Here is a 19,866-nt window from a genome sequence, read left to right as displayed (position 1 = left end):
ATGTAGCTCATTTAACTTTGAGACTGATCAGAGTAACAAAATAGGTGACAGGTGGCAATCATGAATTTGACAGTAGAAGTTTGTTAACACTATTTCTTGAGAAGAGTTGTAGGGATATTTCTTTAACTTTATGTGTTTGCTCCCCTCTGTCCCTAGTTTTTGTTTAATCAGTTTTGATTCCCATTAGTGAAGCAATATGGCTGGCAGACAGCCATCTTGTATTTTAATAGTAAAAATTTATGATCACTATTTCTTGAGAGACACTGGAAAGCTATTTCTGAAACTTGATGTGTATGTTCCCCTGGGTCCCACGGTGTGCCCATTCATTTTTGTGTCTTAGCAAGAAAAAAAAAAGGCTGACAAGAGAGTTTTTATTAGATCTTAATTGGATTTCATATGTAGGATTCCTTTGTCAGCAGAGGATTGAGATTAACAATGAATTCAAGACTTTTGGATTTAGGACGGACATTTTCCTGAAGTCCTGGCTCCTGGGATTGTTAAAAGTCTTGTATGGTGTTACTGAGCTAGTCTTGTGAAAATCATTCTAAATTAAGAACCAGGTAAAGGAGTCATGTTGACTGTCACTAATGCACACATTCCGTGTACATAAGGTATGTGATAAACACAATGTTGGAACGATTTAGACTAAACACTGCGTGTAATGAAAAAGTTCTGACATCATGGCCAAGCCTGGGAAACAGACCTGTGATCATTAGGCTGGGACAATGTGCAAACATCAAAGGAAATTTCTTATTAAGATACCAAACACCATTTTTTTGCAAGGTCAATATATTGATCATGTGGTTTCTATTTCAAAATTTTATTGTTTGAAATTTTGTGAGCCACTATCACTAACTGTGATAATAATGCAATGCTAATGATTCGGGTTGGTGATTGAACCTGTTTATGTGAGAAATATGAAATAAAACCTGAAATAAAGAGTGATAAAAGCTATTTGAATGTGAAACAACATCTTTAACTCACTTGCCAGAAGTTTTGAAGTGGCATGTAATAGGTTGGGATGAAAGATGGTAAAGACCTTTAAAATACACCGCAAATAACATTCAGTGTCAGAAAGTATCAAATACATGTTTAACCCTGAAAAATAGCTTTCTCTGAATAACAAAGGGTCATGAAGAATCACAGGGGTAAAAAGTGCTACAATTAAATGAATATTTGATATAAAATATTTACATTTATATGTTGTTGCATGTTTCAGGTTTCTTGGTTGGCCAGGCAGGGGTCCTGGAGTCGATTGCCCAGCTAGTGCTTGCTTACTTTATTCTGGCCATGACAGTTCTGTCCATCTGTGCAATCTCCACCAATGGTGCTCTTGAAGGAGGAGGGGCCTATTGTATCCTTCTATTTTTAGATAATCCAGTCACTTTTGGTATTGCTTTTAGCTAAAGGTCAAAATTTGATCATCGTTTCATACCACAGAAAAGTATCCAGTCTCGAATTTCCTCTCAGAAAGTCATGTAACTAATGTAGATTTAAGGCCACTGTGTAATAAATTTCCAATGGAAAGTTGATACAGTGACAAAATCAAAGTAGCAGTGATATATCACAATGTATTAAACTTTCCCCTGATATTTGTACAAGGTCTAAACTAAGGTTAAAAATTAGGGTCAACATGATCATAACTTTCGTGACATTAACTAGGTATTAATTAGGAATAAGGAAAGATGTATATGATCAACATAAATTTCATCTTTGTTGTTTTAACATAACAAAAGAAACAAAATGAAGCATATTTTGTAACACTATACATTTTTTAGAAATCATATATCACCAGAGAATTCACTGAACTGTTAACAACATTATATAACTTAATATTTCAGATACTGAGTTTCTGTTCAGTTTTGGCAAATTAAATCCCGGCACTATTGAAAAGTATTGCTTTTTTCTTGAAAAATTTAAAATTAGTTACAGTTGAAATATATGTTTTGTTCTGATTTCAATTGATGTATGGTTGCTATGTTAATAGCTGGAGTTACTTTCATATATGTTAATGGCATATAGAGAAAATTAAAACTTTTCTGAAAAATTGTTACCAAAACTATATTGATGATGTGCTGCACATGTGCTGTCAGAAAAGGGAAGAAAGCTTTTGAAAAAGTACCTTGTATATTTATTTTAGAAGGGAGACAGGGAAGTAAATACACTGATATACACATTGTATCATAAACAGACATTCAATCACCTGGGATATAAAGTCCTGTAGTATTATCAGGTAGTGATTTGTCTCCCCTTTATGTGAGAACTTATCAGAAATGTAGTGTACACCGTTTTTATTGCCTTGTAAACTTACATGTGCAGATTAAAACGGAAAAAAAATGGCACCTCTGTTAATTTTGTTCAAACTCAAAAGAAAGGTTTCTATAAAATTTGAGGAGTTTTCCAAACAGTTGAGTAGAAATTAAAGTAAAATGCAATTCTATAAGTTACTTAACCTGAAATTAGTCATGATTAGTCGAGCTCTTGGACCAGAATTTGGTGGCAGCATTGGTTTCCTGTTTTTCGCTGCCAATGTTATTGCAGCAGGCCTCTATGTGAGTGGTTTTGTGGAGGGAGTGCTGGAAAATTTTGGTCCTGGAGGTAAGTGTTTTGTATGGGATGGTTTCTCCGGGCTATGTCCACTATCACTCTCTGAACTCCTGGAACATTTCCAGACAAAATTGAGTACCAAGGATGGCAACATGTATACATGTAATCTGGCAAAGGAAAACAGTTTATTTATGACATTTAAACAGAGAAAAACGTTTTAGATATCAGATAGCCTACTTTATAGTTATTAGATTTTGTCTTCGGCTTAGTAGGAAATAGCAGTAACATGTCAAAACTGGACGGTAAATATTCAGAGTGAAGCTTTAACAGTGTAGTCTGTAGTCTGCTCTTAAAATATGCTGTAGAATTTATTGACAAAAAATTTTAGTTAAAATTCCCCTTCCCCTCCTCTCCCCCTACCTCCTTCCTAAAAAATATCCAACTTCAGCTGTGAATCAATGTGCTGCATATTTGCTGTTTTCAAAAATGAAAGAATAACAAGTTGTTTGTGATATGATCTTGAACTCTTGATCTATTCATGGTCAGTAGTATTAAGTTCTTCTGAACAATCAAGCATGATACTTGTGTTGATTCATGATTGAACTTAATTGCTTGAACAGTTTTCCTGTCAATGATTTGCTTTAAACACCTTCTCATCCCTGGTACAGTTGTCTTTGTTGTTTAATTTTATTTCAAATATTGTTTTGGATATTTGTCTGTTTTTATACATTACATGGTTTTTATATCAAGATATTAGTTCACTGTACTTGGTCTGTTAGATCTACAGTATATTTACATTAGGTTGAAATCCAGTAAAACCGGATGCATGTGATAAGAACTGAAATTAAAGGATATTAACTATGTACATTTACTAATATTTTATGCTTAGAAAGTAGGAAGTTGTAGTTATATATGTATTTTACTTACAGGTACACTGCTGACAGATGACCAGACAGGCCTGCCCACACATCCCAGTGAACAATGGTGGAAATATCTATATGCTACCATTGTTCTTTTCCTCTGTCTCATTGTCTGCATTATTGGCGGTAGCATGTTTGCTAAAACCTCTGCTTTTATCTTTCTGGTAGGATATTATGGTCAGTCTACTCTGTAGTAGAGATAATGAAGTATTACTTTGTGTTTTCAAGGTTAGTGCTGCCACTGCTTTGTAATAAAAGGATGTTTATAAGTCCCCTACTAGAAACAGTAGGACACTATATTTTTGCCTTAAGTCCTTCTATCATTTTGTCCGGTCTCTATCTCCTGCACTATATTTACTTGTCACTGGAACTTCATACTTTGGGTATGGATTCATCTTGTTAGGATGGTTTATCATGTATCAAAAGTAGGTCACTTTGACCCTCGGTTTTGGTCTTTGACCTGCATCAAAGGAAAAATTGTCTGGGTTCCATCTCCAACACTTCTAGTCCCTGGAACTCCATGGGTTCACCTTGGTGACACAGTGTGTCATGTATCAAAAGAAGGTCATTATGACCTACTTTTTCACCTGTGACCTACATCAATTAAAAGTATGTGCTGATGCTATATCTACATTAATTATCACTGGAACTTCTTACTTGGCATGGGTGCATTCTTGGCACATAATTCACATTCGGAAGAGTATTGTAATTTGCTAAACTCTTTTCATCAATATAACATAGTTTCTTCTTTTGGAGTTAGACTTGTATTTTTTTCATTGGGGAGAAGTGAGAAAATCTACACTGTTTCGTCAAGTGACTTTTTGTGTCGCCTGTAGAGCTGGCGGACACTTAGGGATCACTTTGTCCGTGATCACGTGTCGTTGGCGGCGGCGTCCATACAAAAGATTTCCAGACTTTTTTCGGTAATGCTTTGAATTATCAAAATGAAATTTGGCATATGGCTTCTTGTTGCAAGGGTACAGATTAAGTTTGATTCCCGGCTGTCTGTGATCCTTTTTGGCAGAGTTATGCCCCTTTGAACTTAGAAAATTCTCTGGGAATATTGTTTTCTTGACTTTCTTTTGTTATGCTTCAAGTTATAGAAATGAAATTTGGTATTTCAACTTTTTGGTTGATAGTTGTACATCCAGTTCAATTTCTGGGTGACCGTGACACTTTATGCAGGCGACACATACAGTTCCGAGGAACTCTTGTTAGTTTTTAGGTTAAGAGTTGTATGGTTTGAAAATCCATACTCTGGGCAATGTGGTTCCCCTGTAATGAGACACCTCTTTCACAGTTTGTTAAGTAAGGTAGTGGTCAGCTACTATAAAGAGGCTCAAAATGGCCTTAGCAAAGGGCGATAAACATAACAAATAAATAGTTAAAGAATTAAAAACATTGAGTTTTCAAACCATTTGAAGTTAGTGGAGTGTAGGACTTTTGGAATATTGAATATTCTACATTGTTTTTTGTAAGTATCTATGCTACCCCTTGGACCTAAGAGTGAAATCATAGAATTCAAGATGAGTTCTTTCCTGGAGGTTTAAGTAATGCTGATGTGATAATTACTAGATATTCTACCGAGATAACTTAGTTAGTGTTTTATCACAATGATATTCCCTCCCCCAGAAGGACTTGTCACACAGTCAGTATTATGTACCACCTTTAATTTTTCATAGAATTGTCATTAATTTGAGGTTATGTACCAATTAGCATGCCAGCTCTAACTTAGATAGGTGCTACGATTATATCAAAGACATACAAGTGTTTGAAAAAAAATCATTGAAATTTTTTGAGATATAAAAAGGACAGCATCCAGATTTGATATATTGATAACCTTGGATTATCGTAAGATGGACATGCATTGAAATTTATGAGTAGAACTTATGCAGGTGTAAACTTACCAAGTCTAAACACCAGTAACTGCTGATATTGTTCGTAAAAACTTTGAGATCTGTTATTATTAGTAAAATCAGTTGATTTGATAATATGAATACATATAACTGTTAGTATCTTTATTGTTTCATATTTTCATAATACATCTAGGACAAACCCAGTATTAAAATTTTAAACTGCGATCTGTTTTTTATAGTAAATGTTTTCTATTTCAGCTGGTGATTTTATGCACACTGTCTGTTTTCATCAGTATTTTTGCCAAAAGTTCTCCATTTGAAGTGAAAATTCCTAATACAAATCGTCTAGTTGCGAATTCTTCCTTCGACAACATCACTGGAACATACACTGGGCTTTCATCAGAAACTTTCCACAAAAATCTACTGCGTAAGTACTGAAATATACTCAAATACCATTGGATGATAAACCTGTATTGTGAAAGTATGTTTTCTCTGTTTGCACAAGTAGGAATACAGATATAAAATACACAGGTATGGTTAGTCATTGAATGATATAGAATAACTATGTTGGTTTATCATATCTACAGAACATATAAGGAGAGAGTCCCTGCTCATCCAAAGATTGTCCAAAAGCTAAACTAAGAAAAAAGAAACATTTTGAACCAGTTAGGAATACAATAGATATTATATTTAGTTCTTAAGCTCAAGAAATATGTCGCCAAATTTTGTGTCACCTTTGTTTACCACATACATTGAAATACATTATTGATAATATGATGCCCCTACCTCATGTCTTTGTCATAATTCGTATTAATAATAAAGCTACTAAATCTGTCTGCATCTTTTATATTTTAGGTCAGTATCTTTGGTGCGTTTGAACTGCATCTTTTGTATGTATCTTTTGAATGTTTAATCTCTGTCATTGGTATGTTTAATTGGAACGTTGGTATGTTTTTTTTAGATGACTATACCAAGGATTATAACACCCTTAATAAGATGAATTTTGCCTCTGTGTTTGCCATTCTATTCAGCAGTGTGACAGGGATCCTTAACGGGGCCAATATGTCAGGTTGGTTTTTAGTCTTAGATGTTCAAATCAATGCAAAATTTATTAAACATAATAGAATCCTCTTCATCCATTTTTTTGTACTTTATTTTCAAATGAGTAATTTAATTTAGCTCAAGTGAACAGCGTGCTTTTTTGGTAGTTTAATTTGTATCGAGAATATTGTTGTTAAGGAAAAAGTACCCAGGATATGAAAGACCACCCTTTCTCCATTCTCTTAATGGTATCTTTGATTATTTGGCAACCATAAGACAATGCAGAATTTAGTAACAGTGAACTTGTTTTTTCAGGCGAACTTAAGAAACCCAGCCAGTCCATTCCTCGGGGAACAATTTGTGCTGTGATGTTCACATTCAGTATATATTTCATCGATGTGTTGATGATCGGAGCATCTTGTGATAGGTGAACAATATTTTAACCGTTCTTGCTTTATTCTGGTATTTCAGATTTTGTTTATATTTAGTTATTTTAAATTCTGACATGTAAAAAGATAAATTTTTTAACAAAAATGCAAAATAAAAAAGATAAATACAGTGTGCATATTTCTAACAGTTAATATAAAGTTAAATTTTTTCATGCCTCCATCAAGGATGACTAACGTAATGTAAATTCCTGTACATCCAATTGTCTAATGGTATGATTATTTGATTTGAAAGAGGCCTTGAAGGCTACCAGCCTGAAATCTAGAAAAGGTTACATTTGATGCTGACTTAATGTAATCTTAAATAAATCTGATAGTAATCTTAAACTTAATCTACGTTTTACCTATGATGTTATTTTTCACATTGTTCAAATAACATTCATTTCTTGTGGAATTAGCTGACAATTTTACTGAGATTCTTAACATTATGTTTTAATAGATTCCTCCTTGTAAACAACTATAACTTCCTGCAAGACATCAATCTTTGGGCACCATTTATTTTGATTGGTTTATTTGCTGCGACCCTTTCTGCTGCTCTGGGTAATTTGATTGGTGCCTCCAGAATCCTGGAAGCCCTCGCCAATGATCAGTTATTTGGTAGGTGCTGCAAGCTGTGAATAATTCTGACATATCGTTAGGAGATTGCAAACAAATGTCATTCATATACTTGTTGATGTTTTAGCAAAACTCGTTGCTTCTTTTGAGTATTCCTTGATGGTTATGTTATACATATCATGTATTTATACTTCTGAGATAAAATAGAAATCTCATTTGCTTCATCAAGTGTAACACAAAGTGGAGCCATAATTAAAATAAGGTCCCATCCACTTGTCTTTTATGATGTCATTTAACTATGACTGCACTTTGTGCTAAATGTCATGAAGTTTAACTTGACAACAGAGACTATGTATTTCATAATTTAGTAGATAAAAAAATAGGAATATTTTTATGTAAGTGTGATGAAAAGTGTACGGGAAGTAGGAATATTTTATGTTAGTGTGAAAAAGTGAAAAGGTATTTTTATGTTAATGTGATGAAAAGTGTACAAGAAGAATATTTTTTATGTTAATGTGTGATGAAAAGGTGTACGTGATGAAAAGTGTACAAGAAGTAGGAATATTTTTTATGTTAATGTGATGAAAAGTGTACAGGAAGTAGGAATATTTTTATGTTAGTGTGATGAAAAGTGTACAAGAAGTAGGAATATTTTTATGTTAGTGTGATGAAAAAGTGTACAAGAAGTAGGAATATTTTTATGTTAATGTGATGAAAAAGTGTACAAGAAGAAGGAATATTTTTATGTTGGTGTGATGAAAAGTGTACAGGAAGTGGAAGTGTGATGAAAAAGTGTAATATATTTGGTGTGATTATTTTTCATTTTTTTTACTTTTACACCTAAAGTAGACAGTTTTATTTTCCATATTGGAAATTTCTTTACATTTGATGGAGTTGACATGTCGATGGCAAATTTAATATCAACTAGGCTATAACTGTTATAGATAATCTCACTCATTCAATATTTAAGCAGAAATGAACTAGATTTCTACAAAAGGACAGTGAAAAATGGAAATGATCATTTTTGCATTATGAGAATGCACAAGTATGGGAAAGGGGAGGTAACGTGATACAGACCCTGTAACTATGATAAATTAGATGAACTTTACGTTTTCAGAAAAGGTGAGATAACAAAACAAAGTTCTGACACAAATCCGACAGTGATATCATTTTGATGAAATCTGATAAAACTCAAAATGATTTCTGATATGAAGAAATTCTTTTCTGAAGTGAAACACTTCACAAAGAAGATTCTTTCCAACAATCCTGCATTTTGTTATCATAATTTATGAGATTTCTGTAGATGTTGGAAAATATGTTCCTTACTTCAAAATCTTATACAGTTGAGAAATTTGCAACAGTATTAATTCACCTCAACTATTTTGAAGCAAGAAGTGTATGAGTGTGTAGGTGATTTTTTTTCAAAAAAAGAAGATGAGAGGGAATTTTTAACCTTTTATTTTCTCCATACATATATATATGTGAAAGGGCCAAATGTGTGAAAGTTAAGATACGATAAGTATGACACTCAGCAAATTTTCTTTTGTGAAATGATATGATGGTGTTGGCATTATCACTGATTCATTTCTTTACAAACACAGGTGTTTTTCTGAAACCAGCAACTATTACTACAAAGGGAGGTAATCCATATGTGGCTGTCCTGATATCTTGGGTCCTAGTACAGGTATTTAGAATTTTTCATACCTGGAAGGTGTATAAGGTTTTACACCTTCCAGTTTTGAGTAGAATATGAGTCAATTTGATGGATTTAATACACGATGATTAGTATAAGTTGCAATAAATTGTTTTGTGCCGTTGTATGATAAAGGAAGTTGTCCTACCTTCAAAGAATCGACGTTAATGCCAGTAATATTTGTGTCAGAATGGATATCTTTGTACAGCTTTTGGTCACACAGCACCTGATTCAGAAATGTCTTACAAGACTTTAGAATACATACTCGAAAAAATAGGGCCATGCTTCTCTCCTAAAAATGGCTTTAACATATGAGTTCTGAAAGCTATGTTGTAGATTGATTTTATTTTCACATTAACATTTATCTTACAAGATGAGGTGTTTATAAAATCAATTATGAATGATTTTGTCTGGACAGCTATAATCTGTAGTTGTAGTAATCCTAATAGCATCCAATACAACTTTCTATAACACTGTAACAAACCAAGGGAGGTAACTTGCTACAATTTTTGTTATATTCCCAGAGACAAGAATGGCACTAAATATGTCTCTGGTATACACCTGTATGACACATAGCCATTCAAATGCTATCATACTATACTCAACAGGCTGTTTTATTGGTTGGCTCACTCAATGCCATTGCTCCAGCTGCCTCTGTATTCTTCCTGTTGTCCTATGCTGGTGTCAACTTAGCATGTTTGGCCCTGGAATTAGCATCTGCTCCAAATTTCAGGTATGTATCATGATTTGAATAGTTTCATATCACAAAGAGTCTACATGAAATTCATATTAAGCATATTATTTGGGCTTTAAATCGAAAATTGAAAAGTACATTATGGTCACACCAAAATTGCTTTTTTGTGCACTCTTTCACCTGGAATTCTAGGCGAAAAAATTTGGAAAAGAAGGTATTTTCTCTCGTTTAAAACTTTACATAAAAACTGTGTCTCTTGAACTTTTATTGTTATCCTGTAATAAGAGTGAATTGTTCTTAATTGGATGTAATATCTGGCAGTAAATCGATAACCTGCAGCTGTTGGGAGAGCATACAGTCACCACTTTGTCTGTCTGTTTTTCTGTCTGTTCATCATCCATCTGTCATAATTTTGTCCGAACTGTAACACAAAAGCTATAAAAGGTTTCAACATAAAACTTCATAGGTAGATAAATCTCAACAAAGAGATGTGCAGTGCACAAGAACCATTGTTCTCTTTTGCATAATTTAGGAGTTATTGCCCTTTGTTATTTTATCATACTTAAATTTTGTCCTGAGCATTACACTTAAACTACATAAGACATCAACATAAAATTTCATAGGTATATATATCTCAACAAGAAGTGCAGGCTGTTGTTAGCCTTTATGAAATTGATTTGCCTTGTTATGAGTTGAGAAAGGGACATCATTTCACTACCTGTGTGCCATACCTTCTATTACCCCTAGGGAGAGCATGTCAACATCATTAAAACAAGTCTTTATAGGATAATCCAATATGGCATTATATGACATTGTTCCCATGTAGAAGTCAAACTCTCTAGATTTTCTGTTGAAAAGTTATTCTAATTTTGAAGCACTATTTTCGTAAGTGGTTGTTAATGTAAATTAACAGGTTACTATATTTGTTGTAGCTCTATTTGATATTGTCATAATATTCTGATATAATTTATTTACAAACCACCAGACTGAACATTTAAAAGAGATATGCTATACATCACCCACCAGTTTAGCTTACTATGCTATACATCACCCACCAGTTTAGCTTACTATGCTATACATCACTCACCAGTTTAGCTTACTATGCTATACATCACCCACCAGTTTAGCTTACTTTGCACTTTTTTAGGAAGGGATATCTAGATATCTCAAATCAGCATTTTTTATGAAATAGTCTTTACCATATTATGAACTATTGTGAATAACACAAAATGTTTCTTGTTTGATACTGATCGATAGTGTTTACTTCATTTTCTTTTCACTCAGACCATCTTTTAAATACTTTACCTGGTACACTTGTGGAGCTGGACTTGTGGGATCCATGGTGATGTGTTTCCTGATCAGCCCTATATACACTTCAGTGGCTATTATCATCATGTTGCTGTTAACGATTTTACTCCATTTCCGCTCCCTACCCACACAGTGGGGCTCCATCAGCCAGGCTCTTATATTTCATCAGGTACTGCTGTCAACCAACTGTATCTATTTGATTAATTTGAAATTGATATTAACAATAAGAAAATTATGCTGAAATTCTGTTCTTCTGATATTGATTTACTTATAGAAATTGTGACGCATTTAGATGTTCTACTTCAACCTCCAGCATTGGAGGTGTAATTGTATTCTGTAAAAGTTAATTCATTCATGCAGTCCTAATTTATGTTTTTCATATGCCTGTCAAAAATTTTGGTGGGACATGTTCTGGTATGGCATTGTACATTTGTCCATCCATTACGACTTCAGTATGCATGTGCTTTATTTAGTGATATAATAAATGGAAATTGGATGACTAAGACTTAGAAATGCATAGCAACCGACACATAAAATGTAAAAAATTTCTCTCCCCAACTACTCCTTGTTACTGTCTGTCCATCCCTCATAAACTTTTATTTGTCTGGAGATCTTCTCCCACAATTTTTAACAGATTTCTTGCAAACTTGGTTACCATGACATGAAATTGTGTTTTCCTGAATAACAATTTGATTCAAATGTATTTTGAAGAGTTGTTGCCCCTTGTTGTTTTTTATGATGTTGATCTTGTCTGGAGAGCTCCTGTCTCAACTTTTGATGGAGTTTTCAAAACTTGGTAAGCTTAATCACCATGAGTGAAGTTGTGTTTTCCTGGATGGCAGTTTGATTCTTTGGCATGTTACGTGCATATTTTGTTTCCCTCTGCTGTACTGTCATTTAAAGATGTGATGAAGCTGCATCTCTTGAAAATCAAATTGATTTAGAAATATCATAGCCCCTCTCATTGCACTCTCCTGACAGTGGTGTTCATTAGCACTCTCCTGACTGTGGCCTGTATGAGCACTCTCCTGACTGTGGCCTGTATGAGCATTCTCCTGACTGTGGCCTGTATGAGCACTCTTCTGACTGTGGCCAATATGAGTATTCTCCTGACGGTGGCCTGTATGAGCATTCTCCTGCCTGTGGCCTGTATGAGCACTCTCCTGACTGTGGCCTGTATGAGCACTCTCCTGACTATGGCTTAATTGAGCATTCTCCTGACTGTGGCCTTTACGAGCACTCTCCTGACTGTGGCCTGTATGAGCACTCTCCTCACTGTGACCTTTATGAGCATTCTCCTGACTGTGACCTTTATGAGCACTCTCCTGACTGTGGTCTGTATGAGCATTGTCCTGACTGTGGTCTGTATGAGCATTCTCCTGACTGTGGCCTTTATGAGCATTCTCCTGACGGTGGCCTGTATGAGCATTCTCCTGGATCCCATTTGACACTCACCTGACTTTGTCCCCTATGACACTCTCCTGACTGTGGCCTGTATGAGCACTCTCCTGACTATGGTTTAATTGAGCATTCTCCTGACTGTGGCCTTTACGAGCACTCTCCTGACTGTGGCTGTGAGCATTCTCCTGACTGTGGCCTTTATGAGCATTCTCCTGACGGTGGCCTGTATGAGCATTCTCCTGGATCCCATTTGACACTCACCTGACTTTGTCCCCTATGACACTCTCCTGACTGTGGCCTGTATGAGCACTCTCCTGACTGTGGTCTGTATGAGCATTCTCTTGACTGTGGCCTTTATGAGCATTCTCTTGACTGTGGCCTTTAATATGAACAGTCTCCTGGATCCCATTTGACACTCACCTGACTTTTTCCCCAATAAGCACTCTCCTGACTTTGTCCCCTATAAGCACTCTCCTGACTTTGTCCCATATGACACTCTCCTGACTTTGTCCCCTATGACACTCACCTGACTTTGTCCCCTATGACTCTACTGACTGTGTCCCCTATGACCCTCACCTGACTTTGTCCCCTATAAGCACTCTCCTGACTTTGTCCCCTATAAGCACTCTCCTGACTTTGTCCCCTATAAGCACTCTCCTGACTTTGTCCCATATGACACTCTCCTGACTTTGTCCCCTATGACACTCACCTGACTTTGTCCCCTATGACACTCTCCTGACTTTGTCCCCTATGACACTCTCCTGACTTTGTCCCATATGACACTCACCTGACTTTGTCCCCAATGACACTCTCCTGACTTTGTCCCATATGACACTCACCTGACTTTGTCCCCTATGACACTCTCCTGACTTTGTCCCATTTGACACTCTCCTGACTTTGTCCCCAATAAGCACTCACCTGACTTTGTCCCCTATGACACTCTCCTGACTTTGTCCCATATGACTCTCCCAACTTATATGAGTACTCTCTGGACTTTGTCCCTAGGACACTCACCTATCCACGTCCTATAAAATTTCTTTCTTGACTGTCCTTTTTCAGTATTTTCCTGACTTTCCCCACCTATATGAGTACTCCTGTAAGTGGTCATTTTTTACCTTCATTACTACAGGTGAGGAAGTACCTGTTGATGTTGGACCCCCGGAAAGGTCATGTAAAATACTGGCGTCCGCAGATCATCCTCATGGTAGCACAGCCTCGACAGTCTAGTGAACTTATCGACTTTATCAATGACATCAAGAAGGGGGGACTTTACGTTCTTGGCCACGTGAAGGTTTGTACAGAACAGACTGTAGATGATATTGTCTTTCTCCTGTGATGTTTCAAATTAGGGATGTCAATTCCATAGAAATTACGATTCAATTATTCATCTGATTAAGTATTCAAATATTCGTTTTTATGTCAATAACGACAACGTTTTAGCAATACAGAACAGTACGTACACGTTCAGTGACTAGATATTTTCAACATAAAGAAAGTAACACATAACTAGTTATACTGAAAATGGTTACGATTTAGGTCTATTTACTTAGTGAAAAAAACAAAAATAGCATAAAAATATAACACAGGAAATGATAAGATATGAAGACACAAATGTATCTTCTCATATTTCAAAACTCTTAACACAAAATTGTTATTTAATGTATAAATGATTTTTGTCAGTATGCCTTTCGTAATAGTTCTTCATCACATAAATTGTTTCTTTATTTATGTATTTGCAAAAATAGCCCTGAATCCACATCTGGTAGAATGGTGGCCTGTGTTACAAGTGTTAGGCTCAGAACTATGTGAATTTGAACTAAATGTGAATGAAAACTAATAGTAAAATTGCTTGGTCATACAACTCTTTCTTATCAAAATTGGCAAAGAATTTCTCTTTTAATGTGTCAACATGTTCATCCCTATTCATGGAATTCTCGTAAGTAGCAATTAAAATGTCTGAAGGAAGATAACATTAGGATATTACTGCCCATAAATGTCCAAGAGAAATAACCTAAATCAATGTAGATTAATTGACTGACGATCCGTAAAGACTAATGTTCATGACAAGACTTTGGTCTTTATTGTATCATGTGCATGAGGTACAAAACTTACCTGGATAGGCTAATTAATGTAATGAGAAATTATACAGGTGTACAACTTTATACACTAATAGTACTTTGATGGTTTAGCTGACAAAATTCTATTCAGAATGAAAACTGGATAATTTGCTGACAGTGAACAGATTAATTTTAATGATCTTCCAAGCATTGACATATAACAATTATGAAAACAAATATTCAAATATAATTTCCTATTCAGATACTGCCCTACGGAACCAATATTCCGATATTTGAATATTTCCTGACATCTCTTTTTGAAATGTAACAGTTTCAGCAGTAATCTGGTTTATAACTATTTGTGCTAATTTCAAACCTCTGCACTATTTAAAATCCCTGTTTTCCTGTTTTGTATAATGTATAATTATATATTTTATTGGAGATTTATTTTTAGTTGATTTCACAATTACTAGTAATTTATAAATTCATATGTCTACAAACTGTCATAATTAGTATAAGTACATTTATAAAATTGTAATTATCCCAAAAATCTATTGTCTACAAAAAAGTGATTTTTTGAAAGAAAAAAAAAAAACACAAAAATATGAGCCGCAAAATTTTCTAGCAGGTACATGGTAAGTAGGGCTTACACTTTCCTCAGAAAGTATAGAATATTATTCAGGCTGTTGAAATCCTCATTTAAGAGTTAAAGAAACTCTAGCATTGAGTCCTTATGTTTTAACTTGTTATTTGAGTGCTGTAGCCAAACTTTGTGATCTCAATTTTAACATGGTTGTGAAAACTTCAAGTTCTAGAAGTATTGAAGTGAACAATAGCTAAGATAAAGAGGATGATTGTTTTGATTTTATGGAGTGGGATGGAAACATTTTGATATTTCCCAGAATGCTTTGCACCTGTGAAAGAAAGGTATCCACTCCATTGTTGTTCATCAAAAAAAAATAATATCGTATTTAATTATAATGTTTTATCACACCTGTCTTTTATTCCTCTGTCTATGTGTGTGCTTTGTCATTGAATGAAAACTTTTATCAGATCATATATATATATATATATATATATATATATATATATATATATGTATATTTCAAAGGTATGTTTCAGTTATAAAAATAGATTTGATGGGGACCAGGTATACTGTATACTAATCTGGTGATATTACCATGCTAAGACTGTCATTCTATACAATGTTTTTGTATTGGTCTATGTATTATAACAATTTTTTAAGACAATCGTTTCTGGAACCTCTGCATTAAGGCTTGGAATTAAGGGGAATTTGCAACTTCTATGCAATTTCTGATTTTCTCATTTTTCATGTTTGTCTGAATTCTCCATAACTATGTAATGTAGTGAAATTTGAAAACTGTTTTATTCATGATTTCAGCCATCAATTAGTTTGTGTGAAAGAGTAGCATTATTGACATGCTTTTTCAGGAAATTTCTGTAAAAATTATCTTTTTTTTTATGAAGAATTTGAATATGCAATGTTTTTATCATGGTGATTCTAAAAAGTTTCCAAATATGTTTTTAATTGGCTGTTACTGACTGTTGTAGCACTGTTGGTATAATTGGCCAATGTAACCTCTGGTTAAGATGTGAGACATGTGGTGTGACACACCATACACATGGGGGTTAGTGTTTTCTTTTGAAGCTGATTGCTGATTAACAGACGAGTTTGTAATGATGTGGTTTTGTCCTTGCATGGTTTTGTGCTTGGACAAAATACTTTACAATAATTTCTCATGATGGTATATAGGACAAGGGATGGGCCTCTTTTATGTTGTTCAGTGAGCTAACCACCAGTTATTACATTGAGATCAAGCTTAATGATGACCCTGGTTGTTAATAGGGCGATAATCCCAGCAGGCAAACATTGAGCTAACCACTAGTTATTACATGGAGATCAAGCTTCATGATGACCCTGGTTGTTGATAGGGTGATAAACCCAGCAGGCAAACATTGAGCTAACCACTAGTTATTACATGGAGATCAAGCTTCATGATGACCCTGGTTGTTGATAGGGTGATAAACCCAGCAGGCAAACATTGAGCTAACCACCAGTTATTACATGGAAATCAAGCTTAATGACGACCCTGGTTGTTGATAGGGTGATAAACCCAGCAGGCAAACATTGAGCTAACCACCAGTTATTACATGGAAATCAAGCTTAATGACGACCCTGGTTGTTGATAGGGCAATAATCCCAGCAGGCAAACATTGAGCTAACCACTAGTTATTACATGGAAATCAAGCTTAATGACGACCCTGGTTGTTGATAGGGTAATAATCCCAGCAGGCAAACATTGAGCTAACCACTAGTTATTACATGGAAATCAAGCTTAATGACGACCCTGGTTGTTGATAGGGTAATAATCCCAGCAGGCAAACATTGAGCTAACCACTAGTTATTACATGGAAATCAAGCTTAATGACGACCCTGGTTGTTGATAGGGTAATAATCCCAGCAGGCAAACATTGAGCTAACCACTAGTTATTACATGGAAATCAAGCTTAATGACGACCCTGGTTGTTGATAGGGTAATAATCCCAGCAGGCAAACATTGAGCTAACCACCAGTTATTACATGGAAATCAAGCTTAATGACGACCCTGGTTGTTGATAGGGTAATAATCCCAGCAGGCAAACATTGAGCTAACCACTAGTTATTACATGGAAATCAAGCTTAATGACGACCCTGGTTGTTGATAGGGTAATAATCCCAGCAGGCAAACATGTAGTAACATGATGTTAATTGTTTATTTATGTTGAAGGTTGGAAGCTGGGAAGATTATGACACTGACCCTCTTGGTGAGGAACAAACTCGCTGGATGACATTAGTGGATGGTATGAAAATCAAGGCTTTTGTAGAGATCACCATGGCAACATCTGTTGTTGAGGGTATGAGACATTTGGTGAGAATTGCAGGGCTTGGTGGCATGAAGCCCAACACTGTGTGTCTTGGATTTTATGATACGTCAAAGCCAATAGACTCTCTAGCCAGACGGCTTGCACATAAAAAGAAACGCATTCTTGGCGGAGTTGAAAATGGAGTTTCCTCCAATCTTGAGGGTCTTTTTTCTAGCTTACGTGGAGAACATGAAGAGAAATGCCTACAACCAAGAGAGTATGTACAGATGATTGAGGATTCTCTGAAGCTACAGAAAAATGTGATTCTATGTAGACATTTTCATTTGCTAAACAAGACTGTTGTTGCAGACACTCGAGCCACATCATATATTGACGTATGGCCTGTGAATTTATTTCAACCAGACACTGCAAGCTTCTTTGACAACACTTGTCTTTTCATGCTGCAGTTTGCCTGCATCTTGAGGATGGTTCCACCATGGAAAGCCAAAACTCAACTTCGTGTGTTCTTGTGCCTTAATGCCCAGACAGATAATACTCTCCAGAAGGAACAGAAATTAGATGCTTATCTACAACAGCTGCGTATTTATGCCAAGATCAAAATTGTCACATGGGACCACCTCATGCACATGCTGCCCCAACAAACTGAGGTGAGCAGTGAGCAGATGCAGGATTTTCATTCTGCACCCAACCAATTTATACGGGAAATGAATGAGTTGATAATATCACATTCCAGTCGTACTGTAGTATCATTCTTGTACCTTCCCAGACCGCCACCAGAGGACAAATTTGAAGGCGTAGATGCCAGAGAAACGGAAAGAGACAAGTTTCTACAACAGCTAGAGTTGTTGTCTAGGAACCTTCCACCAACTGTGTTTGTACATGGACTTCATCCAGTTACATCCACAACCTTGTAAACCTAAACGGCTGTGAAAGGGTATCATACTTCATGTGCTGAATCACAAACTTTAGCCTCATTCTGAGTGACACAGTTGAACCTCGTTCTGGTTGACTTAGATAAGTGTCATTCTGAGTGAAACAGTAGAACCTTGTTCTGACAGCTATAGATAAGTGTCATTCTGAGTAACACAGTAGAACCTCGTTCTGGTTGACTTAGATAAGTGTTATTCTGAGTGACACAGTTGAACCTCATTCTGGTTGACTAAGATAAGTGTCATTCTGAGTGAAACAGTAGAACCTTGTTCTGACAGCTATAGATAAGTGTCATTCTGAGTAACACAGTAGAACCTCGTTCTGGTTGACTTAGATAAGTGTCATTCTGAGCGACACAGTAGAACCTTGTTCTGACAGCTATAGATAAGTGTCATTCTGAGTGACACAGTTGAACCTTGTTCTGGTTGACTTAGATAAGTGTCATTCTGAGTGACACAGTTGAACCTCGTTCTGGTTGACTTAGATAAATGTCATTCTGAGTGACACAGTTGAACCTTGTTCTGGTTGACTTAGATAAGTGTCATTCTGAGTGACACAGTTGAACCTCGTTCTGGTTGACTTAGATAAGTGTCACTCTGAGTAACACAGTAGAACCTCGTTCTGGTTGACTTAGATAAGTGTCATTCTGAGTGACACAGTTGAACCTCGTTCTGGTTGACTTAGATAAGTGTCATTCTGAGTGACACAGTAGAACCCTGGTCTGAAAACAGTTAAGCTAAGCTGATATCGCCACCACTAGTCACTATATTTGTATTGATGTACAGCTTGTTTTGTAGAGATCAAATTTGAGTATATCATCTGAATTACCATACGTTTAATGCAGACATGAGTCATTCCAAACATTTCGTTCCATTGAAAATGGAACTGGTTCAACCCATTGGTGCTTGATTTGTATATCATATTATCACCAGCTTGATGTTAATAGCAAATAGAATGATGTTGAGGTTGACCAAAATATTTGCTATTTAAATTGTGTCGACTTTAATTGTTCATTTACTATCTCTCTCAGTTTTTCTGTAATTTTTTATTTCATTCAGAATTTCCGCAAAATAGTTAAAAAAATTGAGAATACCATCAATGTATTATCTGTGGTTTCAACAGACCTATATATAGGGAGACTACAATCACCATTATACCTTTGTAATATGTGCCATCACCTTTAGCATCACAATTATAGATATATTGATATTTTGTGTACTTATATATTCTTTTATAACTTGTTGGCCATATGTTTTCAACAATAATAATGTGGGCTTACATAATTTTTGTACAAATGTTAATTGCTAATTCTAGTAATCCAATGTGTTATCAGGACAATCTGGTTCAGTTACCTGCCTAATCTGACACCATGTCAGGACACAACAGATAAATTAACCTGTCCAATCTGACACCATGTCAGGTCAAAACAGATAAATTAACCTGTCCAATCTGACACCATGTCAGGACACAACAGATAAATTAACCTGTCCAATCTGACACCATGTCAGGACACAACAGATAAATTAACATCT

General features: G+C 35.5%; 1 protein-coding gene across 1 annotated transcript in view; it reads left to right on the top strand.

The window, feature by feature from the left end:
• Nucleotides 1-18,639, top strand: part of LOC132549350 (solute carrier family 12 member 9-like) — a 35,489-nt gene extending 16,850 nt beyond the window's left edge. The window contains exons 2-13 of the mRNA XM_060213279.1: nt 1,220-1,354; nt 2,464-2,598; nt 3,477-3,631; nt 5,582-5,750; nt 6,285-6,392; nt 6,680-6,791; nt 7,250-7,407; nt 8,967-9,049; nt 9,667-9,791; nt 11,037-11,229; nt 13,591-13,752; nt 17,308-18,639. Coding sequence (XP_060069262.1) covers nt 1,220-1,354; nt 2,464-2,598; nt 3,477-3,631; nt 5,582-5,750; nt 6,285-6,392; nt 6,680-6,791; nt 7,250-7,407; nt 8,967-9,049; nt 9,667-9,791; nt 11,037-11,229; nt 13,591-13,752; nt 17,308-18,318 — 2,546 coding nt within the window. The 3' untranslated portion in view covers nt 18,319-18,639. The remainder of the gene's footprint in view (nt 1-1,219; nt 1,355-2,463; nt 2,599-3,476; nt 3,632-5,581; nt 5,751-6,284; nt 6,393-6,679; nt 6,792-7,249; nt 7,408-8,966; nt 9,050-9,666; nt 9,792-11,036; nt 11,230-13,590; nt 13,753-17,307) is intronic.
• The last annotated feature ends 1,227 nt before the right edge of the window (nt 18,640-19,866 follow it).

This window comes from Ylistrum balloti, unplaced genomic scaffold (assembly GCF_031769215.1).
Source record: "Ylistrum balloti isolate Yb309-2 unplaced genomic scaffold, AGI_CSIRO_Ybal_v1 Utg370056, whole genome shotgun sequence".
Taxonomy (NCBI): Eukaryota; Metazoa; Mollusca; class Bivalvia; order Pectinida; family Pectinidae; genus Ylistrum; species Ylistrum balloti.
Note: the sequence above shows the minus strand (reverse complement) of the source record. Positions and strands in the feature narration are given on the sequence as shown.